Source organism: Manis pentadactyla, chromosome 10 (assembly GCF_030020395.1).
Source record: "Manis pentadactyla isolate mManPen7 chromosome 10, mManPen7.hap1, whole genome shotgun sequence".
Lineage (NCBI taxonomy): Eukaryota > Metazoa > Chordata > Mammalia > Pholidota > Manidae > Manis > Manis pentadactyla.
Genome location: NC_080028.1, coordinates 82,968,636 through 82,995,328, shown reverse-complemented (window position 1 = coordinate 82,995,328; position 26,693 = coordinate 82,968,636). Strand labels below are relative to the sequence as shown.

The 26,693-nt window shown below is 44.3% G+C and overlaps 1 protein-coding gene and 1 long non-coding RNA gene across 6 annotated transcripts in view; one reads left to right on the top strand and one right to left on the bottom strand.

Moving 5' to 3' along the window:
• Positions 1 to 26,693, bottom strand: part of SGF29 (SAGA complex associated factor 29) — an 85,894-nt gene that overhangs the window by 4,353 nt on the left and 54,848 nt on the right. For 2 of the 5 annotated variants that reach the window (XM_036919498.2, XM_057487110.1), the window contains exons 2-5: positions 8,234 to 8,321; positions 5,711 to 5,812; positions 5,164 to 5,239; positions 4,392 to 4,464 (exon numbers count right to left, since the gene is read on the bottom strand). In XM_036919498.2, the coding sequence (XP_036775393.2) occupies positions 4,392 to 4,464; positions 5,164 to 5,239; positions 5,711 to 5,812; positions 8,234 to 8,308 (326 nt within the window). In that variant the 5' untranslated portion in view covers positions 8,309 to 8,321. Of the gene's footprint in view, positions 1 to 4,391; positions 4,465 to 5,163; positions 5,240 to 5,700; positions 5,813 to 8,233; positions 8,322 to 26,693 lie in introns of those variants that run through there. The other 3 variants (XM_036919501.2, XM_057487111.1, XM_036919503.2) reach the window with 2 other exon arrangements.
• LOC130679149 (uncharacterized) overlaps positions 8,292 to 26,693 on the top strand; it is a 50,854-nt gene continuing 32,452 nt past the window's right edge. Inside the window, exon 1 of the long non-coding RNA XR_008992163.1 lies at positions 8,292 to 8,391. This is a non-coding gene — a long non-coding RNA (uncharacterized LOC130679149). The remainder of the gene's footprint in view (positions 8,392 to 26,693) is intronic.

The window sequence follows — 26,693 nt, the reverse complement described above, 5'->3', positions numbered from 1 at the left end:
TTCCCTGACTTAGAGAAATGTACCATGGTTGTATAAGAATGTCCTTGTTTTTAGGAGAAATACTGATTGATGCATTTAGAGGTCAAGAGGCATCATGTCTGCAACAAACAGTTCAGGAAAAAAGTATGCCTATATAATGATGAAGCAAATGTGGTCAAGTATCATGTTTAAGTCTGAAATTATAATCAATACCATAATGTCAGAGCTCAACCCAATTAAACTAGAACCTCTGGGCACAGCGAGACTTGAGAACCAGGGTGTAAATGTATTCCATTGCTAATCAAGTTTGTGAAATACTGAGGTAAAGGAATTGTTAATTCTTTAATACTTTCATCTGTATTGTGACTCCCTAGGAGAGGAATGTAATACTCCATTTCCTAAAGTTACTGCAGTTTCACACATAAGAGATTCAAGGAACAATGTTTTAAGATCATTTACTATTTAAAAAGTAGTTTCTGGAACTGAAACTTCCCTATCTCAGAACCCCAAAAGCTTCAGGTTATCTAGTATGACCTCCTAGGCAAAGAGTGCGTCTCTACCTTCTAGTAGCAGCCTGCCAGCCTGGCAGCAACCCTTAGGGATGATGTCACCTTCACAGGCAGGCCCACTTCACTGGGGACAGCTGAGCAAGGGCTTCTTTGTAGCAGACATTTCTTTATATGCAATGAAGAACCCAGAACCCTATTCTTCCTCACCCCAAATCCCAGCACCGTCCCTTGAGCAAGGGGCTAAAATGGTGTGAGCCCTTTAAAACAACCCAATACTGCTGCATACAAATTCATATAGTAATTATTTGATTAGCATGACCTTTTAAAAAGAAAAAAACAAAAGTAACCTCTTTCAGGTGTTCTAGTTTGCTGAGCTAGTGGTGCTGTGCTTGCGGCGCTAGAAGGAAAGCAGCTCAGCTGCAGGGGTGCTGTGCAGGTGGACCTGACCAGAGCTGCCCTCACACACCCCCTGCACCCACCCAGAGCAGAAGGAACCTGCAGCTGCTCTGTTGGCTTCTCAGCACCCTCGGCCCCAGGTTGCAGTGGGGGAGGAGGCTGCATTGGAGGGTATGGGGAACAGATGTTAGCTTCTCCAGCACATGGCTTTGCCTACCTCCATGTGGTGTGTGTATTGTCTATGTCAGGGGTGGCAAGGGATAAATACCTTCCTCTGGCTTCTCAGCTAATACATCCTGTGATGTGTCAAGATTAGGGCATCATCTCTGGTCAACAACCTGGAACAATATTCACGGCACAGGGGCCCACAGGCATTTGGTCTGCTGTCTAGGCCCCAGTGTCCATCTCAGAATGATGGTCCTGGCACTGTGGCATTCATGGTCTCCTCCAGCACTTGACATTAAAGCCCATGAGTCTGTGGATAAAATAAAGGTTCCTGTGGCCAGGATTTTCTCCAGGCCCTGGTTGGCTGGCTCACTACCCACGTGTGGGGTAATGCATTGTTACTGACTCTCTATGAAGAGCTCCGTCCAGTGCTCTGGGTGACATGGTGGCACAGCTGCAAGGCTGCAGGAGAGCAGAGCAGAGGCTGGAGTGGTGGCAGCACGGAGGACAGAGCCAGAGGATGGCTGTGTGGGCCGAGAGGCCCAGAGACAGAGACCAGCTTGCTGCATGCAGACTTGTTCTGAGTGAATGGGATTTTAGTGACTGACCTGCCACTGTGGAAATAAAATTGGGTATAACCCTTTCACCCCAAGAACGTTTTATTGTCATTTGTTTGGCCACATTGAATCCATAGTGAACTTGCCCGGGGCTGAAACCCATTGTCAAGACAAGTCATTCAGGCCCTTGGAGAGCTAAACTGTACCCCCACCTGCACTGGCTTATCCACTCATAAAACTACCCTCCCTGGCTGAACTCAGAGTGGCTGAGGCTGTCCAAAGAAAAGCTATCCACCATCTGTGGCCAAAGTGTCACTGAGGACACCATCCCTTCCACTATCACTGTGCCCTTAAAAAGCTGCATCCTAAGAAATGCCTTTTGAAGTGTTAGACAATAACTTGTTCCCGCCAGGGAATGGCCACCAGTTCTCCACTACAATATGGAGAATGAGAGCTTTGATACTGTGTCCCTTTGACCCCTGCTGCCAGTGTGCTACTTCAAGGCCTTTTAAAAAAAGAGATGAACTGTTAAATGAAGACACCGGTTCCTTCCCATTTTCTGCAAAGCAGGAGGAGGAAAACCAGCTGGGAGGCAGCACATCACAGGATGAGGAATAGTTAATGAACCTAGGTCTTGGCACCTCTTCAGTTTCCTGAGGGTTTAATCTAGTCAAGAAATGAGCTGATGCCATTTACAGCACCCATCTGAGTGTGGTAAGAACATACAGTAATGTGTGTACCCCACCAAACTTGGGGCCCCTGTGGGCAGGGGTGGTGTCAGTCACCTCCCATTCCCAGTAGGACATTTGGTGAGAGGACTTAGTGTGTAGTGAATGAATGTATGAACGCTTGAGTCTCAAAAAGTGAAATGGCAGCCACAATGCAGGAGGCTGGGACTTGCAGTTATGAAACAAGCTTATGTATGTTTAACTATGGGTAAGCCAATGCCAGAGAAGAACCCATCCTAAACTGGTTTCAGAAGCAGTCACCTCACTACCAGCAATTAAGCTGGGAAGGCACAAGTTTGCCTTTTACTGTCAAATGAGTACGAGTCGCTCTGACTTATGCAACCCAAACTCCAGCCCCAGTGAGTAGGAAAGGGCCCAACTATAGCCAGATGATATATCTGCAAAGCAGGATGATCATAAGGTGGGAGTGATGGGCTGGAATGCCAAGAAAGCAACACCTGTGAACAGAATTCACTGCTTCTCTGCAAACTGGCCCCACCCTTTTGTTCTGCCCCAACCTGGCATAGGAGCCCCATCAGATACCTTTGTTCAAGCTGAAACCTTGGACTCTTCAACTTCTCTCCCAACTGGTCCCCCAGTTTGATGTCAGAAACTGCCTGTGAACCCACCCTTGCTTCTCCAACCCACTGCCACTGTCTCAGCTCAACTCCATCACCATCTCTTGCCTGATTTCCTAACTAGCCTTGAATCTTACCCTACTTTCCACATGGCAGCCAGGATAAAGTCCTGGTATGTAGCCCACATCCCCACCCAGCCATCCAGACTAGTTCTCATTCCCCAAATGTACATGCCCTGAGTGGGCTTTGCACATTCTGTTCTCTCTGCCTGGGCTCTTAGCCTTATCTGCCTGCTGGTCCCCAGTTCACATTTCTCTTCCTCCCTGAGGCTATCCCCAATCCCTGGGCACAATGTGCCCCATCTCTGCTGGCCCACCAACTACCTATCCTGTAACTTTTTCTTAGAGTATCTCCCCTTTCTGAACTGTCTTGAAGGCAGGATCCTTGCTATTCTCATGTCTCTATCTGGAGACCGCCAAGCACTAGTAATGCTTTGGGTGCTTACTCTGGCGCATGGCTGTCACCCCCATGGGGCTGTGTATAACCTCCATGTGCAAGGCAGTTATGTAAATAGTAGGCTTAGGCTCATTAGTGAGTCATGAAATTAACTTCTTGGGTGACAACATTAAAAAAAAAAAAGAATAGACTATACAGAGTAACAGTAAAAACTGTACTTCTTATTCCAATTCTGTGTATATGTATACATATAAAATAAATGTGTGTGCTGTGGAACGGCACCATTATATATCATTCTAGCATGGTATTAAAGAATATGGACTTAACATTTCACAATGTATATAAACCAAACCATCATGTTGTAGGCCTTAAAGTTCCTGATGTAAAAATTATTCCTCAATAAAAACGGAAAACAAAAAGAATATGGATTTGGGGTTTAAAATTGGGCTCCTTCACTTACGAGTTGCATGGCTTTTGGCAGATTACACAACCCCTTTATGTCAGTTTCCTCACCTGAAAATTGAGGGTAACCCATTTTAGGGTTTCTCTGAGGATTAAATGAGGTAAATACACCAAGTATTTGGAATAATACCTGGCACACAGTAAGGAGACATAAAAGTCTTTATCACTAATATTATTAGTATTATGTCACAATAGAGAATATATTTTCTACCATGAGTTATGGTAGAGCTTGAAAAACATTGGTCTTAGGTGCTTTGTATGCATGACCTCACTTTATCTTGACAACTCCGTAGGTAGTTATTTCCCCAGTTTTAGTGATGCAGCAACTGAATCTCAGCTGAAGTGACTGCCGAAGGTCACATGACTAGTAAATGGCAGCACTGGGATTTGCCCCTGCACCTTGCTGCCATCTATAAAATGGCAGGGCTTGGGGAAGAGCAGGGTTAGAACTGGGCTGCAGGGAAGGTAGGTTCCAAAGGAGAGGCTGGGGAAGAGTCTGCTTATCCATGGCAGGAAAGGCAGGCTGGGGAGGCAATGGCTGGGTGGTGGGATGGTACTCACTTGCACTCGGCCTCTGCATCGGCCTTGGCAGTTGTATAGAGGCCACGCAGCTTTGTCCGATAATAGGGAGAGACTGCAGGGTAAACACAGGGAGAAAGGCATGGGCATGGGGCAGCAGGCAGTCATGTGGCACTGCTTCCAGTATACTGAAATTAGTCTTTTAGAGGAACAGAGAGGTCATGAGCCAAGGTATGAGCTTTATTGGCTCAGAAGTGCTCCCTGAGGCTAACACCCATGTTCAGTAGGCTCACATTTTCATACAGTATGAATGCCATCCCTGCACCTAAGAGAGGACCTTTTAACCTTTGCCATAGCATAAAGCAGGCAGAAATTATTTCTCAGCACATGGGAAAACAGAAAAAAAATTCTTGAAGCTGCTCAGAGTTGGAAGTACCAGCCCAGGAGCCAGACCACCTGAGGGCCTTGGGTCATGTGCAGGGCCCACTGGGAGGGAGCTCTCTTCTAGGAGACACCAGCTAATGGAAGCGCCTGTGTGCTCTAAGGAGTCTCCCGGGATACAGCCTCATTTCACTGACTTTCCAGTTGCTAGAGTTGGGGGATTTTAAGGTTCGTTAGTGCTAAACAGTCGGTCATCTGTCTCCTGGCTCACCTTAGGTCACCCAGCCTAAGGGAAAACTGTCCCTCTGGCTAAGGGGCATTTGGATGGTGCAGATCCATGCAAAAGTCCCTTTGAAAATGGTAAGAGCCATGTTCCCTGTCTTGGCCTGTAACCCCCACTCATCCCCTTTTTCTCCTGGGTCCAGCTACTCACTCTTGTTCTCTGTCTGCATCCGCTCATGGGTCTTCTGGATATTCACTAGGTTGTGTTCACTCCGTGAACGCTCTTCCTGCAAAGATGAGGTCAATAAGCCATGAAGGCGGCCCCCACCCTGCTGTGGCCCTGCATCCATGCAGAGGCCCCCAAACATGGCCCTCATTTTCTAAATCCACATTCAGGGTAAGTTCAAAAGGATTTTATTCTCTAATACAAAAGCATTATAAAAGGTATAAAGTTAAATCTTAAGTTATATATAATGACTCTCCTTTATCAAAAAGAGACAAACTGATCTACAGATTTAATGCAATCCCCAACCAAATTCCAGCTGACTTCTTTGCAGAAATTGACAAACTCATTCTAAAATTCATATGGAAATTCAAGGGAACCAGAATAGCTAAAACAAACTTGAAAAAGAAAAAAACAATGAAAATCACATTTCCTGATTTCAAAATTCACCACAGTAATCAAACAGTGTGGTACCAGCATATAGGTCAATGGAATGGAACTGTGAGTCCACAAATTAACAAATACATCAATTCACCTGGGAAGAGATTGTGGGGAAGGATGCTGGTACTATTCTTCCCCACATCAGTGGTCCTGGGATCAGGGTTGCAACTGAAGATGCCAGAAGCAGGGATGATTCCTAAGGAAGCAATTGTAACTATCCCTTTGAACCTTTATGTCAGAATTTCTAAGTGCCTGAAGGTACAGGCTTTAGCCCTTGTAGCTCTTCCTACACAAATGGGAGTGGACTGAGTGGAGGCCTAGTATTGCTGCTGGCAATCTGGACCAGCACAGTGGCTGAGCCTAACACATCCTTCCAAGGGTAGAAGAATTTGGGTAAAAACCAATGATAAATGGAGAGAAGGACAAATAGTAGCCAAAGGGTAAAAGAAATAATAAATGGGTTTTCCACTGAGGGAAATACAGCATTATGTTACTAATGCAAGAGAGCCTCAAAGCAAGAGAATACTGGCTCTTCACTCAGTTACCAGATGCTCCAAAGGGTGAAGTCATGTTTGCCGAGACCACCCCTGCTTTCAGCACCTGCAAAGCCAAACAGAAGCCCACAAACCTGAATGGCCTCCCTCTAGGAGACATTCCGGTTATATACTATGATGATAAACTAGACTGACTATGATTGAATGGCATTCTAGTAACGTGCCAGTATCTTTTTCATATTTTTAATTTTTATTGATAAACTATTTTTAGAGCAGTTTTAGGTTTACAGGAATATTGAGCAGGTAGTAGACAGAGTTCTCATATAACTGCTTTCCCTGCACCCAGCTTCACTTGTTAACTTCTTGCATTAGTACAAGTAATTAACATCTTACATTATTTTGGTTATTATTAACATCTTGCATTTGTTACAATTAATGAACCAATATTGATACATTATTATTAACTAAAGTCCACAGTTTGCAGTTCAGTTCACTCTTTCTGTTGTACAGTTGTGTGGATTTTGACAAATACATAATGTCATGCCTCTACTATTATGGTATCCTACAGAATAATTTCACCTCCCTAAATATCCCATGCACCCTGACCCACCAGGGCCTCTTGACTATTTTAATAGAGACAGAAGCTGAAGTAGCCATGCAGCAATAGCCCTCCCTCCTAGCTACTGAACCCCAAGGGCACATCTATTGGATTTGTGGGCATCCAAACCTAGGCAAGCCCACTGAGACACCTGTAATTCACAACAGTGCACAATGACTACCCTTCACTCAAAAACACATCAAATATCCTGACATGCTTTTATAAGAGATAGGGTTCTTTGAATACCACCAGTGTTCTCCATGTAGGTGGGAGGTGGGCTCTGCTATACAAGAACGCACAATGGAAACTAGGCTCAGTATGAGCCTGGAAGCTGAGACAGGGTGACCAGCTTTCTCCCCAGCTGACTTGGGACCCAGAAAAAGATGAATTATGGCTAACTGTAATAAAGCCTGTCCATAATATCCAGCAAATGGCAGGGCAAATTCTCTTGGAAAGGCATAGCAAATAGTTCTGTAATTCTTACTAATTTGTTCTATAATGAAACTGAATTCTACCATTAACACAGTGCAATATGGTATGACATACTGGCACTCCTGGTAAGATTCCACTACCTTATGTAAATAAGTCACATGGTAATAATGACATTGATGATTGAGTATTGGGAGACTGAGTCAAAGCCTCCTCAGCTCGTAATACTAAGGAAGAACTGGATTTAGCTAGCCATCAGCTAATCTATCCTAAACAGTTCTACACAAATTTGTCATTAAGTTCAAATGAGTAGAAGGGGGAAACTGGTCATGAAATCAGTGTAAAAATATGAATATGAACGCAATGGCTCAGTAGGACAGATTGGCTGTTGCTTTAAGTCTATCTCCGCCCCACACTGGCTCCCCCAGCTGTGAAGCATATTCATACTGGTAGTATCGCTGTAGTTATGATATAAAAGCTATGCTGGAATGTAGCTGCTCAGACACAAAAAACTTGTTTTGCTTGAACCAGGACCAAGGCTGGGGGAGGGGTGACCTGTGCTGTAAAAGATTAACTCAGCAGGCCTGCGTTTTCAGAGCCTGCATATTCCACAAAGGTTTGGCCCTTGACCAACTCCTGGGAAATAACCTCTAAATTCTTGGAATATCTTGCCTGATAAGAGAATCTTTGTTTACCTGAGACAGGGAGTAGGGGAAAAAGGGGAATGGGAGGAAAAGGGGAGTGACCACTAGTGGTATGGGGCATTTTTTCAGGTGATAAAATGTTCTGAAATTGATCATGGTTTGATGGTTGCATAATTCTTTGACTATACTAAAACCCACTGAATTGTGTAACTGTACACTTTAAACTGGTGAATCACATTACATCTCAATATAGCTGTTATTAAAAAGAATCACAAAATCCTGCACATAATAGAAAATCCAGCAGGAATGGTAATCATACCCAACGTTCCCCTCCTTCTCTTGCCATCTTGGTTGCTGCAGGTCCAGTCTCTCTGAACACACGCTCCCCACACGCTCCACAGCTTGGCATCAGAGCCCATGCTCCCCTGGAGTGGAGAACTTTGGCTTTTTACCTGGGTTTGTTTGATCAGCTGATGGAGTTCTGTGAGAAGTTCTGCAATGCGGGAATCAGCAGACACCAGGGCCATGGTATGAGGGCACCTGAGGTGGACGGAAAACAGAAGAGAATCCCATTAGTGGCTGCTATGGGTTAAATTGTGTCCTCCAAAAGGTACGTTGAAGTCCTAACCTTTGGTACCCATGAATGTGGCCTTATTTGGAAACAGGTCTTTGCAGATGTAACTAAGATATACTTGAGATGAGGTCTTGGTGGAGTAGGGTGTGAAGGGCCCCCACCCATAAGATGGCGAACTTCCTGCTTCGCTTCTGGGTCCTCGGTTCCCGCCGGCGCCACCTGAAGCCCAATCACCCCTCGCCCCCATCCCAATCCCAGCACCTAGCCAATAGCCACCAGCCCCGTAGAAGTGACACCAATCAAATCATGCCCCTTCCTATATAACCCAGCACCTTTCCCTAATAAAGCAGAATTCTCCGGTGAATTGCTGCTGTGTGTCGCTCCTTGCCTTTCATTGGTGCCGAAACCCGGGAGATGGGACACCCCAACTGGGCCCCGTCTTCCCCCGACACCAGCAGCAGCTTGCCCTCGTCCTCTTTTTCTGGCGCTGGCTCCTCACACTCACCACTCCTCTTTGGCCATTGGGTAAGTTTTCCCCCAGAGCGGGCCACTCTTCCCCGAGCTATCGCAGCGCCATTGACCGTGATCGTCTGGCAAGGCCCTGACGCTTGGGGACGAGGAGGGAATTCTCCCCGCCTTAGGCCTTCACGGCTGCGGCGGACCCTCAGGCCCCTCCTGCAACAGCCATAAACGAGGTGACTCCTTTGCGGATGAGAACGCTCCCTTTCCCCCACCCCCTCCTCCTTCCGCCGAAAACTCCTAGTACTAGGTACCTCGGACTCCGGCACTCTGCCTTCTTAGAGAAGTCTGGGTGACGACCCACATTTCCTAAGAAACGGACTCGTATACGAGTTTCCGCAGACCACCAAGGATCATCGGGGACGCCCTTTGTCTCCTTGCGGTCTGTTCCCAGTCCGAGGATCTCCGTTCGTCTTCCCCTGTTTGTCTCCTTCTCTGTCCTTTAGCCATGGGAGCCTCCGCATCCCTCCCTGAAAGTTCACCTCTTGAATGCCTGCTCAAGCATCTAGCCACCCTCTCCCTGACGCCTGATCTAAAACCAAAACTTCTCCGCAAATACTGCACCCAAGATTGGCCAACATAGCCCCTAAACAATAACAACCAATGGCCCGCAGGGGGAACTCTTGATCCTAACATCACTCGCGATCTCTTTAACTACTGCCAGCGCCTGAAAAACTGGAAGGAGATTCCCTATACTGAAGCTTTCCGCCTCCTCCCCCCGCCTCCCCCCAAGGTCTCCTAGCCTGCAAGCTGTCTCCCCAGCAAAAGCCTCCCTTTCACTCCCTTCCCCCTCCTACAACCCCTCCGCCCTCTTCCGCCGCCTCCCCTTCATCTCCCACAACAGCCCCTCCCCCTTCCTCCACCACCGCTGTTGCCGCCGCCTCCCCCTCCTCTCCTACAACAGCCCTTCCCCCTTCCTCCACCACCATCTCCTCCCCCACCTCACCCCACTTGCAGTTCAAGCCTGAGCCTTTCAGCCCCCCTCCAACTAATTTCCAGGAGCCTCCTCTGTCTTTGCCCCCATCACCTGTTTCTCCCCCACAGACTGAGCTTGAACCCTTCAGTCCCCCTCAGACTCGGTCCCGAAAGCCTCCCAAAATTACCGCGTCTTTGCCCCCATCACCTATTTCTCCCCCACAGACTGAGCCAGAACCCTTCAGTCCTCCTCAGACTCGGTCCCGAGGGCCTCCCAAAATTATTGCCCCCCTTCAAGAAGTAGCAGGATCCGAAGGCAACGTGCGCATTCACGTCCCTTTCTCCTTAGGAGATTTAGCCCAACTGGAGAAATGCCTAGGTTCCTTTTCCACTGATCCCACGACATATATCAAGGAGTTTCAATGGACCCTCCAGTCATAAAGCCTCACACATCATGACATTTTCATGCTCCTGGCCAATACCCTCCTTCCTGAAGAGCGCAGACGAGTTTGGGACTTCGCCCAAATGCACGCCACCAAAACCCACAGGACTGACCCCACCTATTCCCCTGGCCCCACCGCTGTCCCCGAACAAGACCCACACTGGGATTATAACACCGCTATGGGTCTCTGATCTCGAGATATTTTTGTCTCCTGCTTAATAGCAGGTCTGAAAAAGGCAGCTCGTAAAGTAGTCAATTTTCAAAAGCTCCCTCCGAGTTCTTAGACAGACTCACTCAAGCCCTATTACAGTTACCAGCCTGGACCCAGAAACGCCTGATGGGAGACATGTCCTTATGACATACTTCCTGGCTAAAAGCTACCCCGACATTAAAGCTAAACTCAAAAAGTTAGAACAGGGCCCTGCTACCCCACAGACTGAGATCCTAACAGTGGCCTTTAAAGTCTTCCATAACCGGGAGGAGGAGAAAAAACGCCGTAAACAAAAGGCTGATCAGGCCAATTTCCAAATGTTGGCCCAGCTGATAAAACCACAACCTGGGCACTCCTCTACAAACAAGCCCCCCACAGGAGCTTGTTTCAAGTGCGGACAAGAAGGACATTAGTCAAGGGCTACCACCCCATGCCCCAGATGCCACAAAAAGGGCCACTGGGGGTCTGATTGCCCAGCCACCCGAAGGGGAGGCTGGACGAACAACCCCCATCCTAAGCCATCCGTAGTGGGGCTGGCAGAAGAAAATTGACGGGGCCCAGGGGCTTCTCGCCCGGCCATTTCCATCACCAAACAGGAGCCCAGGGTTACCATAATAGTAGATGGTCGCCCCATCTCCTTCCTCCTAGACACAGGAGCCACCTTCTCAGTCTTGCGGGAATACCGGGGCCCTACCACGCCTGCCATTACTCCTATAGTCTGGGTAGGAGGTAAACAGATTTTCCCATTACACCCCCCCCTTTTATTAACAATCCAAGACAATCCCATACCTTTCTCCCACTCCTTCCTGGTTATGCCCCAGTGTCCCATCCCCTTACTAGGACGAGACATCCTTTCTCTCCTCCATGTTTCCATAACTATATCCACTCCCACAGCCCCCAGTACTCCCTTTCTAATGGCCTTCATAGCTGACAACCCCCCTCTACCCAGTGAAAGTTCCAGTTCCACCCTCATACACCCTGTAAATCCCAAAGTTTGGGACATTACAAGCCCCTCCATGGCTCTATGTCCTCCTGCCTCTATCAAATTACGTGACCCCTCTCAGTATATCTGTCAGGCCCAATATCCCCCAACCACTTCAGCCCTCATAGGCCTCCAACCCATCATTCAAGATCTTTTAAACAAAAATTACCTCAGACTCACTCACTCCCCGTTTAATACCCCCTTATTAACTGTTAAAAAAACCAACAGATCTTTCAGCCTTGTCCAAGACCTTCGCCTCATTAACATGGCCATCGTCCCTATCCATCCCTTAGTCCCAAATCCATACACCCTTTTATTGCAGATCCCTGACTCGGCCTCCCACTTCTCAGTCCTAGATCTTAAGGACGCATTTTTTTCTATCCCTCTGGACCCCTCCTCCCAAGATTTTTTCGCCTTCACCTGGATGGACCCATACACAAGACATTCTGAATAACTCACTTGGACAGTTTTGCCACAAGGCTTCCGAGTCCACCTTATTAAAATACGTGGACGATCTTCTACTCTGCAGTCCCTCGTGGGAACAGTCTCAACTTGACACTGCCTCCCTACTTATCCTTCTAGCTTCCAGAGGTTACCGGGTATCCCCCGTCAAAGCTCAAATCTCTTCCCCTTCTGTCACTTACCTCAGGTTTCTTCTATCTCAACAAAGAAAGTCCATTACCTTAGACAGAAAATGGCTCCTCTCTTGACCTGCCCGTTCCCAAAACCAAGACAGAAATCCTTTCCTTTCTAGGCCTGGCTGGGTATTTTAGAGCGTGGATCCCTAACTTCTCCCTGTTGGCAAGACCCCTATACGACCTCAGCAAGGGCCCCCCTGAAGAACCATTATCCTCCTCACCCCGACACTCCTTCATTAAGCTCCGTGGAGCCCTTGTGGAAGCCCCAGCTCTCCATCTTCCTGATTTGTTGAAGCCTTTATCATTATACATTCATGAGAAGTCCAGTCAAGCTCTAGGAGTCCTAGGCCAATATTATGGACCATCCTTTGCCCCAGTAGCTTATCTTTCCAAGCAATTAGACCCCACAGTTCGGGGATGGGCCCCCTGCTTACGGGCATTAGCCGCTGGACAGCTCTTGCAGAAGGAAGCTCATAAACTGACATTTGGGGTCCCCCTTACCATTCTGTTCCCACATCACCTAAAGGATCTCTTAACCTACAAAAGTTTACAGACTCTCCCTCCCTCCAGACTCCTGACCTTACTGTCCTCTTTCCTCCAAAATCCCGTTCACCCCCTTTGCCATCCATACCCGAATCATGACTTTTTCCTCCTTTACTGCTCCCTCGCTCTCTCTCGCTTTTTTTCCTCATTCCTATTGTCTTCACCGCCACCCCAGCCTCCTTTGTATGGCGATTCAAAGTCAGACAGACTTACACACAGCATCAAACAAAAATTACTGCCCTCATTGCCACATCAGACTGCCCTCTGAAAGGCTGCTCCGAGCCTTTATACCTCCACTTTCCTCCCTCCACCGAAGTGTTCACTAGCAGCTACCTTTATTCTCCCTACCTCTGCTTCCTCTATCACCAAAAACAAGCCTGTTGCAGGTGATGGCCAGACACCTACGGAGATGTCCCTACTGGTCCTGCGCCATTCACTACATGGGTAACTCCCGGTACCCACAGTATTACTCCTCCAACCCATTCCCTTCAATACTAACAAACCCCTTCCTTACCTGGCTTTGGCCCATTGCAGGCCCTATAATAATCATTCTTCTCGCCTGTCTCTTCTTACCTTGTATAGTAAAGTTTATCAAATCCCAAGTCGGTAAAATCTCTAATCAAACTTTCAACCAGCTTTTACTCAGGAACTACCAGCTTTTAGCCACAGAAGATCCCTCACCCTCACGTAACCTCCCCAGCACACACTGAGGTGGACCCCTCTCTCTGCTGGAAACTGTTCCTGGAAACAATGGCCGCAGACACCTGGCTTCTGGCACCCGTATCCTCTTGGCACCATTAGAATCAACAAGTCCTTGACCTATGGTTACAGGGAACCTTCATTGATTTCCAACCTGAAGAAGTCCACATCTACTCGTCCTTACTGTGGGGAGTCCTATCAACCCTTTCCTCACAGTCCTCAAGCCCTCACTCCCTTCTCCGCCCCCGTTCAGCAGGAAGCAGTCAGAGAGAAAGCAACATCCACAACCCCATAGAGGAGAAAGGGGGGAATGAAGGGCCCCCACCCATAAGATGGCGAACTTCCTGCTTCTCTTCTGGGTCCTCGGTTCCCGCCGGCGCCACCTGAAGCCCAATCACCCCTCGCCCCCCTCCCAATCCCAGCACCTAGCCAATAGCCAATAGAAGTGACACCAATCAAATCATGCCCCTTCCTATATAACCCAGCACCTTTCCCTAATAAAGCGGAATTCTCCAGTGAATTGCTGCTATGTGTCGCTCCTTTCCTTTCAGGGTGGGCCCTTAATCCAGTATGACTGGATTCCTTATAAGAAGAGAAGAAAAGACAATGGAAACAGACACACAGAAAGACAAACACAGGGGGAAGCAGCCCTGAAGAGGCAGAGACCAGAATGATGCAGCTGTGAACCAAGGAATAAATACTGAGGATTGCTGGGAACTGCTAGGAGCTGCGAGGGGATGGGACAGACTCTCTGAGGACCCAAGGAGGGCCTAATCCTTGATTTTGGAATTCTAGCCTCCAAACTGTGAGAAAATACACTTCTGTTGTTTTATGCCACCCAGTATTGGGTATTTGTTATAGTAGCCCTAGGAAATGAATACAGTGGCAAAATGCCCTGAAATTCTACACCAATGATATGTTTGTATTTGATACATTCAGCCAAGTCAAGGAGCACTTATTAAGTACCTTCCAAAAGCAGCACCCCTAGCCCTAGCTCTGCAGTCCTGAAAAATGATTGAAGTATTCATGTCACCATTTTTCAAAATCTGTAAAATGGGATTAAAATAAGATTTTATATGAAAACACTTTTCAAGTCATAAAGCATTGTTACTTTCTTACTGCCGAGGAAGAGAAATTAAGTATTAAATATCTGACTTAAGATGGATGTATTCTGATGAAAATAAAACGCAGCAAAAGATAATCAGAGAATAAAAGACAATAAAAGGTATGGACATATGCCTAAAGATAAAGGTAGACTGGAAAAAAGTAAGAGATTTTTAGAGTGCTAAAATACTGCATGATACCTTTCTTCTTCTTTTTTATGGTATCAGTAATCTACAATTACATGAAGAACATTATGTTTACTAGGCTCCCCCCTTCACCACGTCCCCCCCACATACCCCTTCACAGTCACTGTCCATCAGGGTAGTAAGAGGCTGTAAAATCACTACTTGTCTTCTCTGTGTTGCACAGCCCTCCCCGTGCCCCACAAACACTATACATGCTAATCGTAATGCCCCCTTTTCCCCCGCCCTTATCCTCCCCTCCCACCCATCCTCCCCAGTCCCTTTCCCTTCAGTAACTGTTAGTCCATTCCTGGGTTCTGTGAGTCTGCTCCTGTTTCATTCCTTCAGTTTTCCTTTGTTCTTATACTCCACATATGACTGAAACCATTTGGTATTTGTCTTTCTCCACCTGGCTTATTTTACTGAGCATAATACCCTCTAGCTCCATCCATGTTGTTGCGAATAGTAGGATCTGTTTTTTCTTATGGCTGAGTAATATTCCATTGTGTATATGTACCACTTCTTCTTTATCCATCCATCTACTCATGGACACTTAGGTTGCTTCCATATCTTAGCTATTGTAAATAGTGCAGCGATAAACATAGGGGTGCATCCGTCTTCTTCAAACTGGAGTGCTGCATTCTTAGGGTAAATTCCTCTAAGTGGAATTCCTGGGTCAAATGGTATTTCTATTTTGAGCATTCTGAAGAACCTCCATACTGTTTTCCACAATAGCTGAACTAATTTACATTCCCAGCAGCAGTGTAGGAGGGTTCCCCTTTCTCCACAACTTCACCAACATTTGTTGTTGTTTGTCTTTTCGATGATGGCGATTCTTTCTGGTGTGAGGTGATATCTCATTGTGGTTTTAATTTGCATTTCTCTGATGACAAGCGATGTGGAGCATCTTTTCATGTGTCTGTTGGCCATTTGAATTTCTTCCTTGGAAAACTGTCTTTTCAGCTCTTCTGCCCATTTTTTAATTGGATTATTTGCTTTTTGTTTGTTGAGGTGTGTGAGCACTTTATATATTTTGGATGTCAATCCTTTATCAGATTTGTCATTTATGAATATGTTCTCCCATACTGTAGGATACCTTTTTGTTCTATTGATGGTGTCCTTTGCTGTACAGAAGCTCTTTAGCTTGATATAGTCCCACTTGTTCATTTTTGCATTTGTTTCCCTTGCCCGGGGAGATATGTTCATGAAGAAGTCACTCATGTTTATGTCCATGAGATTTTTTGCCTATGTTTTTTTCTAAGAGTTTTATGGTTTCATGACTTACATTCAGGTCTTCGATCCATTTTGAATTTACTTTTGTGTATGGGGTTAAACAGTGATCCAGTTTCATTCTCTTACTCGTAGCTGTCCAGTTTTGCCAGCACCATCTGTCTGCGGAGACTGTCATTTCCCCATTGAATGTCCATGGCTCCTTTATCATATATTAATTGGCCATATATATTTGGGTTAATGTTTGGAGTCTCTATTCTGTTCCACTGGTCTGTGGCTCTGTTCTCGTGCCAGTACCAAATTGTCTTGATTACTGTGGCTTTGTAGTGGAGCTTGAAGTTGGGGAGCGAGATCCCCCCCACTTTATTCTTCCTTCTCAGGATTGCTTTGGTTATTCAGGGTCTTTGGTGGTTCCATATGAATTTTTGAACTATTTGTTCCAGTTCATTGAAGAATGCTGTTGGTAATTTGATAGGGTTTGCATCAAATCTGTACATTGCTTTGGGCAGGATGGCCATTTTGACAATATTAATTCTTCCTAGCCAGGAGCATGGGATGAGTTTCCATTTGTTAGTGACCTCTTTAATTTCTCTTAAGAGTGTCTTATAGTTTTCAGGGTATAGGTCTTTCACTTCCTTGGTTAGGTTTATTCCTAGGTATTTTATTCTTTTTGATGGTATTGTGAATGGAATTGTTTTCCTGATTTCTCTTTCTATTAGTTCATTGTTAGTGTATAGGAAAGCCACAGATTTCTGTGTGTTAGTTTTGTATCCTGTAACTTTGCTGAATTCCAAAATTAGTTCTAGTAGGTTTGTAGTGGAGCCTTTAGGGATTTTTATGTACAATATCATGTCATCTGCAAATAGTGACAGTTTGACTTCTTCTTTACCAATCTGGATTCCTTGTATTTCTTTGTTTTGTCTAATTGCCGTGGCTAGGACCTCCAATACTACGTTGAATAACAGTGGGGAGAGTGGGCATCCCTGTCCTGTTCCCGATCTCAGAGGAAAAGCTTTCAGTCTCTCGCTGTTCAGTATGATGTTAGCTGTGGGTTTATCATATATGGCCTTTATTATGTTGAGGTACCTGCCCTCTATGCCCATTTTGTTGAGAGTTTTTATCATGAATGGATGTTGAATTTTGTTGAATGCTTTTTCAGGACCTATGGAGATGATCATGTGGTTTTGTCCCTCTTTTTGTTGATGTGGTAGATGATGTTGATGGACTTTCGAATGTTGTACATCCTTGCATCCCTGGGATGAATCCCACTTGGTCATGGTGTATGATCCTTTTGATGTATTTTTGAATTCGGTTTCCTAATATGTTGTTGAGTATTTTTGCATCTACGTTCATCAGGGATATTGGTCTGTAGTTTTCTTTTTTGGTGGGGTCTTTGCCTGGTTTTGGTATTAGGGTGATGTTGGCTTCATAGAATGAGTTTGGGAGTATTCCCTCTTCTTCTATTTTTTGGAAAACTTTAAAGAGAATGGGTATTATGTCTTCTCTGTATGTCTGATAAAATTCCCAGGTAAATCCATCTGGCCCGGGGGTTTTGTTCTTGGGTAGTTTTTTGATTAATGCTTCAATTTCGTTGCTCATAATTGGTCTGTTTCAATTTTATGTTTCTTCCTTGGTCAGTCTTGGAAGATTGCATTTTTCTAGGAAGTTGTCCATTTCTCCTAGGTTTTCCAGCTTGTCATCATATAGGTTTTCATAGTATTCTCTAACAATTCTTTGTATTTCTGTGGGGTCTGTCGTGATTTTTCCCTTCTCGTTTCTGATCCTATTGATGTGTGTTGACTTTCTTTTTCTCTTAATAAGTCTGGCTAGAGGCTTATCTATTTTGTTTATTTTCTCAAAGAACCAGCTCTTGGTTTCATTGATTTTTTTCTATGTTTTATTCTTCTCAATTTTATTTGTTTCTTCTCTGATCTTTATTATGTCCTCCATCTGCTGAGCTTAAGCCTCATTTGTTCTTCTTTTCCCAATTTTGATAATTGTGACATTAGACTATTCATTTGGGATTGTTCTTCCTTCTTTAAATATGCCTGGATTGCTATATACTTTCCTCTTAAGACTGCTTTCGCTGCGTCCCACAGAACTTAGGGCTTTGTGTTGTTGTTGTCATTTGTCTCCATATATTGCTGGATCTCCATTTTAATTTGGTCGGTGATCCATTGATTATTTAGGAGCATGTTGTTAAGCCTCCATGTGTTTGTGAGCCTTTTTGCTTCCTTTGTACAATTTATTTCTAGTTTTATACCTTTGTGGTCTGAAAAGTTGGTTGGTGGTATTTCAATCTTTTGGAATTTACCAAGGCTCATTTTGTGGCCTAGTATGTGGTCTATTCTGGAGAATGTTCCATGTGCACTTGAGAAGAGTGTGTATCCTGTTGCTTTTGGATGTAGAGTTCTTTAGATGTCTATTAGGTCTATCTGTTCTAGCATGTTGTTCAGTGCCTCTGTGTCCTTACTTATTTTCTGTCTGGTGGATCTGTCCTTTGGAGTGAGTGGTTTGTTAAGTCTCCCAAAATGAATGCATTGTATTCTATTTCCTCCTTTAATTCTGTTAGTATTTGTTTCACATATATTGGTGCTCCTGTATTGGGTGCACATATGTTTATAATGGTTATATCCTCTTGTTGGACTGAGCCCTTTATCATTATGTAATGTCCTTCTTTATCTCTTGTTACTTTCTTTATTTTGAAGTCTATTTTGTCTGATACTAGTATTGCAACACCTGCTTTTTTCTCTCTGTTGTTTGGATGAAATATCTTTTTCCATCCCTTGACTTTCAATCTGTGCATGTCTTTGGGTTTCAGGTGAGTCTCTTGTAAGCAGCATATAGATGGGTTTTGCTTTTTTATCCATTCTGTTACTCTGTATCTTTTGATTGGTGCATTCAGTCCATTTACATTTAGGGTGATTATTGAAAGATATGTACTTATTGCCATTGCAGGTTTTAGATTCGTGGTTACCAAAGGTTCAAGGTTAGCTTCTTTACTACCTTACTAACTTAACTCGCTTATTGAGCTATTATAAACACAGTCTGATGATTATTCTCTCCCTTCTTATTCCTCCTCCTCCCTTCTTCATATGTTGGGTGTTTTGTTCTGTGCTCTTTTTAGGAGTGCTCCCATCTAGAGCAGTCCCTGTAAGATGCTCTGTAGAGGTGGTTTGTGGGAGGCAAATTCCCTCAACTTTTGCTTGTCTGGGAATTGTTTAATCCCTCCTTCATATTTAAAGGTTAATCGTGCTGGATACAGTATCCTTGGTTCAAGGCCCTTCTGTTTCATTGCATTTAATATATCATGCCATTCTCTTCTGGCCTGTAAGGTTTCTGTTGAGAAGTCTGATGATAGCCTGATGGGTTTTCCTTTGTAGGTGACCTTTTTTCTCTCTCTGGCTGCCTTTAATACTCTGTCCTTGTCCTTGATCTTTGCTATTTTAATTATTATGTGCCTTGGTGTTGTCCCCTTGGGTCCCTTCTGTTGGGAGTTCTGTGTGCTTCTGTAGTCTGAGCAACTATTTCCTTACTCAGTTTGGGGAAGTTTTCAGCAATTATTTCTTCAAAGACACTTTGTGTCCTTTTTTCTCTCTCTTCTTATTCTGGTACCCCTATAATGTTTGTATTATTCCTTTTGGATTGGTCAAACAGTTCTCTTAATATTGTTTCATTCCTGGAGATCCTTTTATCTCTCTCTGCATCAGCTTCTATGCATTCCTGTTCTCTGGTTTGTATTCCATCAATGGCCTCTTGCATCTTATCCATTCTGCTTATAAATCCTTCGAGAGATTGTTTCATTTCTGTAATCTCCCTCTGGACGTCATCCCTTAGCTCTTATATATTTCTCTGCAGCTCTGTAAGCATGTTTATGATTTTTATTGTGAATTCTTTTTCAGGGAGACTGGTTAGTTCTGTCTCTGCAGATCCTCTCTCAGGTGTTGTCTGAACTATACTTGGACTGGACTAAATTGTTTTGCCTTTTCATGGTGATAGCGGTGGCTGTAGGCAGGTTGCGGGTGTGTCAGCTGGGAGAAGAAAGTCCTTTCCTGCTTACTGGATGCCTTGCCCTTCTCCGCTGCCTGTGTCGGTTACCCACACTCCTGGAGCAGCCACCGGGTTTATCCCCTAAGCGGTTGTGGGCGGGGTCTCCGTCAGAGCAGCGTGGAGCCCTGCCAGGAGTGGCAGGCACGCCAAGTGCGCTCCTCTGCAATAGTGGCACCCCTGCCTGGCAGCTGTGTGCCAGCAGCGGCCTTTGGGTCTGGCCCGGGTGGCTGTGCATCAGTCTGGGATTCCGGTTGGGTGGTGGGAGTGCGGCTGCTCCCTCTGGCACCGCTGCAGGTGCGTGCGGGCCTCTCCCGCGTGCGCGTCTCCCGTGTGGACCTCTCCCGGGCTACTCTGGCGCAACTGCTGCCGGCACGCGCAGGCCGCTCCCGGGCTGTTTGGTCTCCACCGTGGCGGGCTCGCACAAGCCGCTCCCAGTCCCCTCTGGTGCCACCAGCGCATATGGGCTGCTCCCGGTCCCCTCCGACCCCACTACCCCTGGTGGGCGCTGCCACTCTCCCACTACTGGGCCGGTGTGTCGGGAACGACTGGCAGGCTTCTTAGTGCCATGAGGGGCTTCAGAGCTGCACTGCCACCCAGGGGTTTAGGGCACCTAAAGTTCCCTGGGATTCCCAGCTGCTGGCTAAGTGTACTGGGACTACTTCATCCAGCTGTGGGGTCCCTGTCTCTTTAAGACTTGCAAAAAGCACTCGCTTTTCTTTTGTCTCCGGGGAGCCCATTGCAGGGACATGCCTGCAGGTTTTGCTTTTCTGTTTCTGTAATATCCAGCACCCTGTGCACCTTGTGTCTGCACTCTGGGTGCGGATTTCTAGAGCTGGTTGTTTAGCAGTCCTGGGCTTTCACTCCCTCCCTGTTCCAACTCCTTTCTTCCCGCAGGGTTCTGGGGTTGGGGAGCGTTCGGGTCCCGCCTGGCCGCAGCTTGTATCTTACCCCCTTCGTGTGATGTTGAGTTCTCGCAGATGTAGATGTATCCTGGCTGTTGTACTGCATTCACTGGTGTCTCTTTTACGAATAGTTGTATTTATTGAATTTTCATAAATATATATGTTTTTGGGAGGAGATTTCCACTGAACTACTCATGCTGCCATCTTCCCATGATGTCCACCTATCTTCTTAAAAAGGTTGTTGAATTAATACATCTCCATACCCACAAAGATCAGATTCACTGAGGAACCAACCCCCTGAACTATTGCTGAACTCCATTTATTTAAATATTTATATCTTTGTAAAGTCTTCTGTTTATTTAAAAATTATACTACAAACTAGGAACAGAGGAGATCTTCCTCAACCTGATAAAGGCCGTCTATGAAAAGCCCATAGGTAACATCACACTTAATGTTGAAAGACTGAAAGCTTTCCTTCGCAAGTTTTATCAGGATCAAATCAACACTGTTCTCAAGGTTACAGCAAGGGCAGGTAGGCTATAAAATGAAATAAAGACTCGATTACAAGGGAAGAAGTAAAACTATCTCTATTTGCAGATGGCATGACCTCATATATAGAAAACCCTAAGGAATCCACAAAACAACTACTAAAACTAATAAAATGACTAGAACTAATAGTAAGGTTGCAGGACTCAAGATCAGTAGACAAACACATCACTTATATTTCCATATACTTGTAATGAGCAGTCCAAAAGGAAATTAAGAAAGCAATTTATTTACAGTAGCATCAAAAATAAAATACTTCAGAATAAATTTAATAAGTGCACAATTTTTACTTGGAAAACTACAGTTGTCAAAAGAAATCCAAACCTAAATAAACGGTAAGACATCCCATATTCAAGGACTTAATATTGTTAAGATGGTAATACTCCTCAAAATGATCTGCGGTTTCAATCTGTAGTGCAAACCCAGCTGGCTTCTTTGCAGAAATTAACAGCTTACCCTAAAATTCATATGGAAATTCAAGGAATCCAGAATAACTAAAACAATCTTGAAAATAAAAAGTGAAGGTTTCCCAATTACAAACTGTACTACAAAGCTACAGTCCTCAAGATGGTGAGGTACTAGCATAAGGACAAACCTAAAGATCAATGGAACCGAATTGGGAGACCAGAAATAAACCCTTATATCCATGGTCAACTGATTCTCAACAAGGGTACCAAGACACCTTAATGGGGAAAGAAGAGTCTTTTTGATAAATAGTGCTGGGAAACTTTTATCCACATGTAAGAGAATGAATTTGGATCCCTACTGCAAACCATATACAAAAATGATCTGAATAGACAGTTCTCCAAAGAAGATAAACAAATGGCCAAAAAGCACATGAAAAGATGTTCCATATCATTAGCCATCAAGGAAATGCAAATCAAAACTATAAGGAGATAAAATGTCACATTCACTAGGATGGCTATAATCAAAAACAGACATAATAGTAAGGGTGCAGAAATTGTATGAATGGATTAAAATGTGATATAATTCATACAGTGGAGTGTATTATTCCACAGTTAAAAAAAAATGAAGTACTGCTATATGCTACAACAGGGATGAACCTTGAAAACACTATGCTACCTGAAGAAGCGAAACACAACAGACCACAAACTGTATGATCCCTTTTAGAGGAAATATCCAGAATAGGCAAATCCTTAGAAAGCTGGGGGAGGGGGAGGGTTGAGGGAGAAAGGGAAATAACTGTGAATGAGTAGGGGGCTTTTGGCCAGATAATGAAAATGTTCTAAAATCAGTTGTAGTGATGGCTGCACAACTCTGAAATACTGAAAACCAATGAATTGCACATTTTAGATGCATGTACATCCCCAAACCCTTAGCTCTAGGCAAACACTAGTCTACTTTCTGTCTGTATAGATTTGCCTATTCTGCACTTCATATCTTTTTATTTTTGAATATTCCCTTGTTTGCATACAGCACATTTTGTGAATCATCAGTTTATAGACAGTTGGGCTGTGTTCATTTTTTGGCTATTATGAGTAATGCTGCTATGAACACTCTCAGACAAGATTTTGTGTGGACATGCTTGATTTTCTGGGTATGTGGAATTGCTAGATTATTTGGTAACACTCGACATTTAACCTTCTGAGGAACTGCCAGACTGTTTCCAAAGTGGGTGTACCATTTTACATCCTCAGGAGCAGTGTTTGTGGGCTCCAATATCTCTGTATATACACCAACACGTTATTGTCTGCCTTTTTCATTAGCGCCATCTTGGTGGGTGTGAAATGGTAGCTAGTGGTTGTGATCGGCATTTCCCTGATAGCTAATGTTGCTGAGTATCTTTCAATGTGTTTATTGGCCTCTTGTGTGTCTTTGGAGAACTGCCCTTTGCCCATTTTTATTGGACTATTTGCTTTTTTTATTGAATTGTGTCTTTTGAAGCACATTTTTAATTTTTATGAAGTCCCACTTTTCTTTGTTCATGTCACAGATCTGCTTTTTCTCACATGTGCAACACTATTCTTACCATCATAGCTTTATGTAGTGCATTTTAATACAGAGTAGAATGTTTCTTTAAAAAATCTAGCTGCATTAGCTAGAACCATAAAAATAATGAATCTAGAGTTTATATTAGAGATTGGTAGTGGACACATTTGAGAATGATCAGCATAAAGGTTGCTGCTAGTTTTGGGATTTGATGATGTTAGGGATGATCTTTTGGGTGAGGAAGAAGAGCAAAGAGCCCCACTGAGCTACAACAAAGGTGAAGGTTTGGACCCAAAATAAGGATTCAGTGGACAGATCCTTGGAGGAAATGAGTTAGCATGGAAAACGGTTGTTCTCTCCTGGTAAATAAAGAAGGAAGCCTGCTCAGAACCATCAGCCTTCTGCATACCCACACCTGTACACAGTAAAATTGGGGGAAGCCCCAAAACCACACAGGTGGGTTTTACTTTATATTGCGCCATCAAACATTGACAGCAGGCACTCCTGTTATGCTGCCAGATAAATCAGTTACCCTTCCCTAATGATTCTGACATTTCAAATCTCCTCTCTCCTCAGTGTCTGTGCTCCTGCCCTCAGACCTGGGTCTGGGTGCCATTAGCTGATGTCCAAGGTTGCTATTTTGCTCAGAAGAGAAGCCAGAGACCTTATTTCCACCAGCAAAACAAGTACATGAGCAGCACCTGTCACCTAGAAGGAAGGACTGCCCCTGTGCTGATTGAACACTAACCCTTCATCTGTGCTCTGAACTCCATCTCCTCTTGGACCATCTCATACTCCTTTCTGTGTTTTACAAGCAAATAAGCATACTTTAGGAGAGCCATCTTTAAAAAAAGTAACTAAAAGCTTCTGAACCCCCACCTCACCTCCAGCTCCCAGCCCTCTCTGTTTTTCTCCATAGCAAACCTGACACTGGCCAAGCATGTGGCCCTATGTCCTCATCCATTTTACTTTTCAACCCCACTTCAATCTAGGTTCTGTCCTCACAGTCCAGTATGAGAATGCTCTCAAGAGAAATTTCCTTAGGGAAACACTTTCAGTGGCAGAGGGAGGGGTGTGTGTGTGTGTGTGTGTGTGTTTCCATCAGCGGGGGAGGCAGAGCAGACAGAGGGTTTTCAGGTAGAGCAAATGGGGCAAAGCCTGTTGAGAACAAGTCCAAAGACAAGAGAACTGGGCTGCATCTGAAGATGCAGGAGAGAGGAGTTTGAGGGATGGGACCCAGTCCAGAGATACAGCCAGTGCCATTTCTCATTATTTGCTACCATTTCCTCTGGCCTATCCTATCCACACATTCAAATGGACGTTCTGTCCCATCCCACCCTGACCTGCTAAAGAGGTGGAACAGCATGCACTTTCTCCTCCTTGCCAGGAAAACAAATGTTACACTTTTCTCAAGGACCAGCTTAAGACTGGTCTTGACTAACCTTAAACAAGCCAAACTTTTCTCCTCTGATACTCCCCAGAACCTACCTAGACTTCACATCTACATTTATTAAAATCGGCTTTCTAGCCATTGATATAGAAAGATCTTTTCTTTCCCAACTGGATTAGAAGCTCCTCAGAAAAGAGCAGACTCCTCTGCTTTCATCAACAATCTGCCACAGAGAAGCAGGAACTTAGTAGGACTTAGTAGGAACTTAATTATTTTTTCTACTTCAGACACCACCTCTCTCCTGCCCTGACCTCCATCCCCACAGTTAGGCCCATTTTGAATTTCCCACAACTATTCCAAACTTCTTTAAGTGTAAGCTTTTCCCTTGGCTTCTGCAGGCTATTGCATTATCAACTATGAACCACATGATACTGACTCCCAAAGCCAGCTCCAGCCCAGGCAGCTTCCCCAAGGTTTGAAAAAGTCTATATTCATGCCAGCTGGACATCTCTACCTGAGAATACCAAAAATAACTATGCCCAACATAAGACATTTGTTTTTTTTCAAACTGAAGTATCATTGATACATAATCTTATATTGGTTTCAAGTATACCACATAGTGGGGTCTACCCCTATTATTAAATCCTCACTCTCACTAGTGGAGTTACTATCTGTCAACATAGGAAAGTGTTACTGAATCATTGACTATATCCTCCATGCTGTACTACCATCCCTGTAACCAACTTACATTATGACTGAGAATTTCTGTGCTTCTACTCCCCCTCCCCCTCCTCACCCACCTGGACTGACCCTTCCCTCATGGTAACCACCAGTCACTTCTCAGTGTCTATGAGTCTCCTGCTGTTTTATTCATTTTTTTTGTATTCCACAAATAGGTGAAATCATATACTATTTGTTTTTCTCCACCTAGCTTATTCATCTTAGCCTAATACTCTCTAGGTCCATCCATGTTGTCACAAATGGCAGGACTCCTTTTTTAATGGCTGAATAATATTCTATTGTATATGTACCACTTCTTTATCCAGTCATCTACTGATGAACACTTAGGTTGCTTCCATATCTTGGCCATTGTAAATAATGCAGCAATAAACACAGGGGTGCATATATCTTTTCAAAGCAGGGATTTCATTTTCTTTGGGAAAATTTCTAGAAGTGGAATTACTGTGTTGTATGGTATTTCTATTTTTAGTTCTTTGAGAAACCTCCTTACTGCTTTCCACAGTGGCTGCATCAATTTACATTCCCACCAACAGTGTAGAGCGTTCCCTTTTCTCCACATCCTTGTCAACACTTGTTATTTCTTGTCTTTGGGATAGTGGCCATTCTGACTGGTGTGAGGTGATACCTCATTGTAGTTTTGATTTGGACATCCCCGATGATTAGCAACATGGAGGATATTTTCATGTACCTGTTGGCCATCTGGATTTCTTTGTAAAAATGTTCAGGTCCTCTGCCATTTTTTAATTGGGTTGTTTCTTTGGTGTTGAGGCATTATGAGTTCTTTATATATTTTGGATGTTAACCCTTATTGGATAAATCATTTACAAATATAGTCTCCCATATTGTAGGTTGCCTTTTAGTTCTGCTGATGGTGTCCTTTGCTGTACAGAAGCTTTTTTAGTTTGATGTAGTCCCACTTGTTCATTTTTTATTTTGTTTCCCTTGCCCAAAGATATTTGTCCAGGAAAACATTGCTCATGCTTATGTTCAAGAGACTTTTGTCTGTTTTCTTCTAAGAGTTTTATGGTTTCATGTTTTACATTTAGGTTTTCAGTCATTTCAATTTTACTTTTGTGTATGGAGTCAGACAGTAATCCAACTTCATTCTCTTACATGTAGCTATCCAGTTTTCCCAACACCAGTTTGTTGAACAGCTCTTTTTTCTTTACCCTTTTTGTTAATGTGGTATATGATATTGATTTATGACTATTTTACCATTCTTGTATCCCTGGAATAAATCCCACTTGGTTGTGATGGATGATCCTTTTGATGTATTTTTCAATTTGGTTTGCTA